The 8,430-nt window shown below is 46.6% G+C and overlaps 1 protein-coding gene and 1 long non-coding RNA gene across 2 annotated transcripts; both read left to right on the top strand.

The window, feature by feature from the left end:
• The first annotated feature begins 295 nt into the window (after window positions 1–295).
• On the top strand, window positions 296–1,730 carry LOC125176726 (uncharacterized). The gene is made up of 3 exons (XR_007156366.1): window positions 296–381; window positions 1,470–1,532; window positions 1,648–1,730. It is a non-coding gene; the product is annotated as an uncharacterized LOC125176726 (long non-coding RNA).
• Window positions 1,731–2,064: 334 nt separating this feature from the next.
• Window positions 2,065–3,197, top strand: LOC125176725 (olfactory receptor 52W1). The gene has a single exon (XM_047878528.1). The coding sequence runs from the start codon at window positions 2,208–2,210 to the stop codon at window positions 3,168–3,170; it is 963 nt and encodes a 320-aa protein (XP_047734484.1). The 5' UTR covers window positions 2,065–2,207; the 3' UTR covers window positions 3,171–3,197.
• The last annotated feature ends 5,233 nt before the right edge of the window (window positions 3,198–8,430 follow it).

The following is an 8,430-nucleotide window of genomic DNA, read 5'->3' on the forward strand; positions in this document are numbered from 1 at the left end:
GCCAAAATAACTAATAGTTATAACAATATACTGTAATAAAAGTTATGTGAATGTGGTCTCTCTCAAAATATCTTACTGTGTTGTACTCACCCTTCTTCCTGTGATGATGCGTGAGAGGATAAAATGCGTGAGGACACAAAGTGAGGGGAATGACACAGCATTGTGATGTGGCGTTAGGTTACAGATGACCTTCTGACGATTCGTCAGAAAGAGAATCATCTGCTTCCAGACCGCATTTGATGGCAGCGGGCAATCAATTGAAACTGCAGCAGCGAAACCACAGATAAGGGGGACTCCCGTAGTCTCCCCTTCTACCGTTTCTCAGTTATTCACAAGCTGCTTCTAATGTTTCCACAAGGAAAACTCCTTGTCTTTTTCAAGGTAATGTGTCATAGTTACTGGTGTGTTTATGTGCTTTCTAACCAGCTAACATATGTAGAACGGTGCCACCATTTTGATTAGGGTCCTATCCTTTTTTTAAATGTGTCACTGGCGATGTTTTGGAATGTTGTGCCCTACTGCCACCTTTCCCGCAAGTCCTGTTTTTTCCTGCATTATTTTGTATAGCGTGGTGATTTTTAGGCTCTGCCTCGTTAGAGCAGAATCATACCCAGTGGACTCGGGGTTGATGGTATGTCTTTCTTTCTCATCTCCGTAGATACCTAAGGCTCCTGAATCTGTAGGAGCCCATGTTGGTCAGCAAACAAATGCTGTTTGGGCCAGCAGTACTGTCACACAAATAAAAGCAATAAATATATATTCATGGACAACGACATGCCAGGTACTGTGATGAGCAGTGGAGATACTGGCTAATAAGAAGCATTGCCTGTAACTCAGCCTAGTGGGAGAGAGAGAGAAGTAATTACAACAGAGGGGGACGCAGGCTATTCAAGAATATAGCAAGGTCTTCTCTCCAGACTTCAGGGAGTCTGTTTCTTTCCTTGCTGCCCCCATCTCTGCCTCCTTGCTCTACTTCCTGAAGTTACCTGTCAGCACAGAGCAAGGAAGCAGCACAGGGAAGAGTTAATGTGGCACAGGTGGGAGGGGTAAGGGCCCTGAGGGAAGCCAGTGGAACAGCTTCATAAAGGGCCCCAAAGGCACTGGTCAAGGTGAAGAGAAGCTGCCAACACCCAGTGCACAGGATCTTTCTCCAGTCAAGTCTTCTGCTGGTGTTTTCCTCCTCATTCATTTATCCATTCCATGTTTATTAATCTTCAGTAAGCTAGAGTCTGCGTGGAATCAGTTCTACTCACCCTGCCTCCTCCAACGTCAGAGATGCTTCTTCCACGTATGGCTGCTTCTCTGGGTTGAGTGCCATTTCCTCCCCCTCTGTCACCTCCACTCCCTCTGGCACCCCAGAAATAAGACTTTAGCGGGACCCCCTTCTGGATCATGAGGAAGGTAGGGAGTCAGAGAAGTTCCTTTTTTTTTTTTTGCTGCCATTTCTCTCTTTCTCTGTTCCTTCCTAGGCCCAACTTCAAACCTCCAGCTGGTGTTCAAGTTTACTACTTAAGTATCAAGTTAAAAATAATGTAAGCACCCCCAAAACCCACCAGATTTTCTCTGGTCACATCAGGCTTCCAGTTCCACTCAGTCCCATCTTCCTCACCCTCCTATTTCTCCTTTTCTCTTTACTTTCTTCTCCAGGGCTGATGCCCAGAATGTTAAAGATGGACAACACTGCAACTACTGTGCCCACCCCCATTGTAGAGCTGAGGAAACTGAGGCCCAGAAACTCTGCCTAAGCATATACAGTCAAGGACAGTGCAGCCTGGGGCCTGATACCCAACCAGCTCTGGCTTTCTCCCCATCATACAGAGACTGAGATGGACTCTACTTTGGATCCTAAAGAAGAAAATCTTTCATGTCAGCCACAGCTCTCAGCTGACCTCCAACTGTACCAGCCACTGCAGCAGTGAGGCCCTCCTTCCTCATGACCAGTGTCTTCCCTGGTCTCCCCCTATGACACTCATGGGCTTTCAGGCACAAAGGATTCTCCCATCCTAGCTAGTGTAGTGACCTTGATTATCTGTCAAAACCCCCAACCAAAGGTATAACCCTGTGGTCCCCCAACCCTGCACTACCCCTACACATACTCCATGGATGGGTCTCTGCCACTGTGATACCCCCCCAAAATCTCTCCCTTTATCCTTCCCCTTTCAGGAGTCATGCCCCCATGAACCCTAAAGCTTTGCCCCCTCCACAGGATGGCAGAAGGTCCACATTCCAACTCCACCTTCCCACGCCCAACCTTCTTCATACTGACTGGCATTCCGGGGCTAGGGCCTGCCCAGGCTTGGCTGACACTGGTCTTCGGGCCCATGTATCTGTTAGCCCTGCTGGGCAATGGAGCACTGCTGATATTGGTGCAGTTAGATTCCACACTGCAGCAGCCCATGTTTCTACTCCTGGCCGCACTGGCAGCCACAGACCTGGGCTTAGCTACATCTATAGCCCCAGGGTTGCTTGCTGTGCTGTGGCTTGGGCCCCGGCCTGTGCCATACAGTGCCTGCCTGGTCCAGATGTTCTTTGTTCATGCACTGACTGCTGTAGAATCTGGTGTACTGCTGGCCATGGCCTGTGATCGTGCCGTGGCAGTAGGGCGTCCACTGCACTACCCTCTCCTAGTCACCAAAGCCCGTGTAGGCTATGCAGTCCTGGCACTGGCACTGAAAGCTGTGGCTATTGTTGTGCCTTTCCCTCTGCTGGTGGCGCGATTTAAGCACTTCCAAGCCAAGACCATAGACCATGCCTACTGTGCACACATGGCGGTGGTAGAACTGGTGGTGGGCAACACACGGGCCAACAATTTGTATGGGCTGGCGCTTTCACTGGCTGTGTCTGGTATAGATATCCTGGGCATCACTGGCTCTTATGGGCTCATTGCTCATGCTGTGCTGCGGCTGCCTACCCAGGAGGCCCGTGCTAAGGCCTTTGGCACATGTAGTTCCCACATATGTGTCATTCTGGCCTTCTATGTACCTGGTCTCTTCTCCTACCTCACACATCGCTTTGGTCGTCACACTGTCCCAAAGCCCGTACACATCCTTCTCTCTAATATCTATTTGCTGCTGCCACCTGCCCTCAACCCACTCATCTATGGGGTCCGCACCAAGCAAATCAGGGACCGACTCCTGGAAATCTTCACATTCAGAAAAAGCCAGTTCTAATGGGCAAAAAAAAAAAAAAAAAAAAAATGGAGCCTGGTGGTGGAGGTGAAGGAATATTCAGAAGAGTCCACGGCCTGGAGGTGTGGATTATGTCTTCTTTGTCCCACTGTCTACATATGACTGTGATAATCACTCAATAAATTATTTGCTGTGAAGCCTCTACAACACATATCACTAGCATCTGCAGACTTTGGTCTATCCACATATCTTGCTTGGGAGGCAGGAGGCAGGGGGCTACATGTTACCATGCAGGAAAATAAAATCAGGAATTACCATGGCTTATAGTACACAAGATTTAACTTAAAGAAAACTTCCTTTCCCACCCCTTCCATTATTTTAACCTAAGTCTGCCCATGTCTCCACACAAAAGCTCCTCTATTGATTCTAGACCTGGGGACCTGGGAAGAGTGAAGCTGCCTCTGGAGGAAAGTGCTTGGGTAGTTTTCTGGGTTCAAAGCCCTCTTCATTCCTGGAACCAGATTCTGTCCTTAGGGAAGAAGTTACAGGCTTATTCCTCACATTCTGAGAATCTGGATAATGTGTCCAGATAGGGGTCCCAAAATTGGCCATTCCTAGTTCAGAGAATCCCCTTGGTTTCATGGGTTAGGGTCTATTTCCCCTACCTCCACTCTCCTGTCAATATCTCAAGAATTAATGGCTAGAACTCTCCCTTAGGAGTCAGAGGTCCAACTTAAAGATTTTGAGGGGCATCTGGGTAGCTCAGTTGGTTAAGCATCAGACTTCAGCTCAGGTCTTGATCCCACAGTTTGTGGGTTTGAGGCCCACATCAGGTTCTGTGCCTCCGTCTCTCTCTGTACCCCACCCCCCACTCATGCTCTCTCAAAAATAAACACTTAAAAAAATTTTTTTAAAGAAATTCTGATATCCCAGGAAATCATTGTAGCCACTTTACCTGCTTGCCTGAGGTCTAGTCACTATGGTCTCTTACCAATTTGCTCTTCTCTGCATCCTCAGCCAAGAATGTTGAATTCCCAAATAAAATCTACATCAGCACCCCCATTTGGACTGGCCAACATCACTAGAAGCACAGGATGTTGGTATAGGAATATTTCACACTGCTGTGGCTACCAGAGAATAGAGATATTACACATGGTGTAACAGGGGATTGACCTTCAGCTAAGATTACAATGGAAGGGACATTGTGCAAAAGATCTTTCACACCAGCATGGAGCCCAGAATGAATATAATTTCAGACAAAAAGCAGGAATTCACTTTTAGAAGGTCATGGAAAGCTGCAGGCCGCACAGGCAGACCCAAGCTCTTTGGGAAAACTATCATAACTGCAGGTATTGGAGTCAGCCATGAGGACCTGAAGCCAAGTGCAATGCTAACCACTCAGCACAAACAGCTGGACCAAGTACCACGGGAAAGCACACAGAACAGGCGGCTGCAAATCTGAAAAGGCAGGTGACATCTTCTCAGGGCCACATGGGGTCTCACCAGGTCCTCACTAACAAGGAGCTAAAGAGAAAGCCCAGAAGCTCTGCGTGATTTTCAGAGGTGTTGTCACATTGAGAAGATTGACAGTTTTCCTTTGTGGCCTCAGTCATTCCCAAGACTAATCTTTTTCATGAAGTTCTGAGTTAAAAAAATTCCTCAGGCAATGATTTTGTGGATAATTATGACAAAATTCTAATCCTAATTGGAACTGAGTCATTAAGATGTCCATATCCTTCTCTTAGGGATTCCTCTTTGATAAATCTATCCTGACAAAATAATTAGAGATGTGAACAAAGATGTATGCAGTAAGATATTTATTACAACATTATTATAAAGAAATGTACGTGTGACAGTCTTGTGTCACACATACACACGCACACATTTTTTGCCTCTCCCCTCTGGTACACGAAAAAGGGAAATCCTGTGCAGCCAATGTTCACAAGCAATGAATTCTGTCACCTTCCCACCACAGGAAACCTCTTGTCTAAGGCACCTTCATTCCCTGGTTGTGCACAGCTTCCCAGCGCAGCTGAGTCCAAGGTTGTGCATTGTTCATTGCAAGAACTTTCTTCAAGCCAAAAATCCACACCCTTGGACATTAGTATTTTGTCTGGATGGAGAGCACACACATACCTACCATGTGATGTGTTCAGAAGACTACCAGCAATCCCCTACTCCTCACAAAACCTGAGAGTAATTCTAAGCGCATAATCCCTTATCCACAATTCCAAAATAATAAAATCTTTGAAGAAACAATGTTTTTTTCATAACTTTGGCCAAAAACCTGACCTGAAACATCACGATGGTATTTATAGTATTTATGTATTTCACTTGGTGTGAATATTCATACATTTAGCTGCAGAAATATTGATGTGTTTGATTATAGGGCACTGTCCTAAACCTCAGTGGAGTACTCCTTTATATACAATAAAGGCACTATATCCCTTTCTAAAATCTGAAAAATTCTGAAGTCCAAAACACATCTGTCCCTGGAGGTTTCAAATAAGGGATTTGGGACTTGTACACTTATCCCTATAGCCTGAGAGAAGTTAGGGCTCTTTATCCCTTGGAAGTCTTCGCTATCAACACGATTCTATACTGCCCTGAAGCCTCTTGCAGAGAACCTCATGTTCCCTAAATAACCAGCCCCTCTCTTCTCATGCTGTCTGGTCCAGTTGCCACTCAGATACATTGCAGATGATCTGTGTCCAGGGAAACCCCCGAATGTGCCACACTGGAGGCAACCCCATGAGCAGGCTATGGCCCGAACAGCCCAGTCCTGAGGCTCATCAACTCCATCCAGCACTCAGTTGTCATCTATTTTCCTTCAGTAACTTTCAGTCTCAGACTCTGAGCCAAAGGGAAATACAGTCTCACTTAATGTCAGGGTAGGAAAGTGTGGAATGCAGGGAGCCTAAAGAATCATGATCATCAGCAAAACAGAAGATATGGGCTTCTGGCTGAGAGTTCATCTGTACCCAATTTCCCCTCTGAGCCCCCCTGATGAGAATCTGAGATTCTCATCACATTTCACCAACAGCCCATCATCCCTATCCCTACCCTCCACCCCCTTCTCATTCTGGAACCCCATCAGGATCTGGATACCCGTGTTTATCAGTAACTCCTGTCTCTGGACCTCTGCATCTCTGCCTCCCTGCACTGTCTGTATTGCCCCACATCTGTGTGCCTTGTCCTAGTGTATGTCTCTCTCCCCACTGCTGTCTACCTCACCCAGGATTCCCTTCTGGAGGGAACAGAGGTGCCAACTATGCTATACCAGATAATCCCTCCTGGCATAGGGCTAAGAGGGCACTAGAGGAAGAGATCTGGTTGTGCTTGTCCTGACAAGGAGCCTGGGGTTTCTGGTTTGGTCTCTGAAGCATTTCTCTCAGCTTGCCCACTTCCTTTTCACTACACCACTTTGAACATCCACTGAGCAGGCGCCCTCCCACCACACACTCGAGAGCAGAAGGAACACAGCAGTTTCTCCCTTCACCAAAAAGGGACTACCATTTAAATTTTAACTTAAAAGCTGGAATCAGGGGTGCCTGGGCGGCTCTGTCGGTTGAGTGTCTGACTTCAGCTCAGGTCATGATCTCACGGTCCGTGAGTTCGAGCCCCGCATCAGGCTCTGTGCTGACGGGTCAGAGCCTGGAGCCTGTTTCAGATTCTGTGTCTCCCTCTCTCTGACCCTCCCCCGTTCATGTTCTGTCTCTCTCTGTCTCAAAAATAAACATTAAAAAAAAAAAAATTAAAAAAAAAAAAAAGGCTGGAATCAGGCTGACTTAGGCTTGAATCCCAGATCCTCCATTAACTCAGTGTATCCCTTGCACTAATTTACTTAACCTCTCTGAGCCTTTTAAATAATTCACTTGTAAAATGAGGAAATATTAGTACCTACTTCAAGAGGTTACTAAAAGGATTAACCAACATAACAGATTCAGAGTGTTTGGCATAGCTTCTAACATGGGATATTTGATATTAATTCTTCTCCTGGAGCGCAGTCCCATGCCCAGAGCCAAACCTTTGTTTAAAGACCGAGCACCCATATATACCCTTAGCTCTAACCTACCCTGAGGCCAGTAACATCATGTAGGACCATTCCCTGTGCCTCATATTCATACCTCAGCCAGCTCAGACGATGACCGACTTTATGGGACAGCTCTACATGCTGGGCCAGCATAGGAAAGGATGCTCCCCATACAGAAGTGGTCTTCCTAGGCATGCAGGAGACTCTCAAAAGGGACTCAAGAGAAGACTCTTTAGACAGATAAGAGGCAGAGTCAGAGAGTAGCTACTAGAAAGGCTCTCCAGAGTGGTTCTTCTCTGAGGAAAAAACACTCTTCTTCTCCAGCAAACACCAGGTTGAGATCTCTGGACAGAGACACAAGGGGAAATCACACATAGATTAGGGCTGCAGTAGGTAAGTGCCAAACAGACACAGATCTCCCTAGGACATGGAGTGCATGAAGTGCATGAAGTGCATGAAGAAAAATTTCCTCAAATTTACCTGGGTAATTCTGGCTTCCTGAAAGTCCTCTCCAGTTACTAAGGCAACATTGTCCCAATTAGATTCTTATCCTCCACATTGTCACCACTCAGCATGACACCCTCCTACACATACACCTGGTATTCATTGCAATTGTAACCCACTCATTAATAATGGGTTTCAACCTAGGCTGTACATCAGAATTGCCTGAGGAGCTTTTAGAAATCCTGATGCTCAGGCACACTCCAGACCAATTAAATTAGAATCTCAGGGGGTAGGATCCAGGCATCTATAGTTTTTAAAGCTCCTAGGTAATTCCAAAGTATGACCAAGGTTAAGAACTACTGTTTGGTTCTCAGTCTAAGTCCTGATCTATACTTCCAGTGTGTCCTTCAGGACCCCTATCCAACCTCATGAAGAAGTCACCTGCAGCTAATAAGGCAGCACAGCAAATTGATTCAATAAGGCTGCTGAAAGGGGAAGCCTGATTCTGCTTCCTTTAAGAACTCAGACCAAGAACTACACACACACACACACACACACACACACACACACACACACACACACTCAAGCACCCCTGCATTTTCCTCCCCTAAGGAGGAGAATGGATAAGTGACTCAAGGGTATGGACTCATGCTGTGCATATAGTAAGGCTAGGAAAGTGACTGCCCTCCCCTCACCCAAAGCCCCATTATCTAGTAGGACCTCTATGACCTCATGCTATAGTAGGTCAAAGCCTAAGGCCTGGGGCCTCACCTCTCTGGGCAGCTTGGGGTTCCTGCAGCAGCCACTGCCCTGCCTAACCTCTCC

Source organism: Prionailurus viverrinus, chromosome D1 (assembly GCF_022837055.1).
Source record: "Prionailurus viverrinus isolate Anna chromosome D1, UM_Priviv_1.0, whole genome shotgun sequence".
In the NCBI taxonomy this organism is placed as follows: Eukaryota; Metazoa; Chordata; class Mammalia; order Carnivora; family Felidae; genus Prionailurus; species Prionailurus viverrinus.

Coding starts and splice junctions, on each gene's coding strand:
- LOC125176725 (XM_047878528.1), top strand. CDS start 2,208: ATGGCAGAAGGTCCACATTCCAACTCCACCTTCCCACGCCCAACCTTC.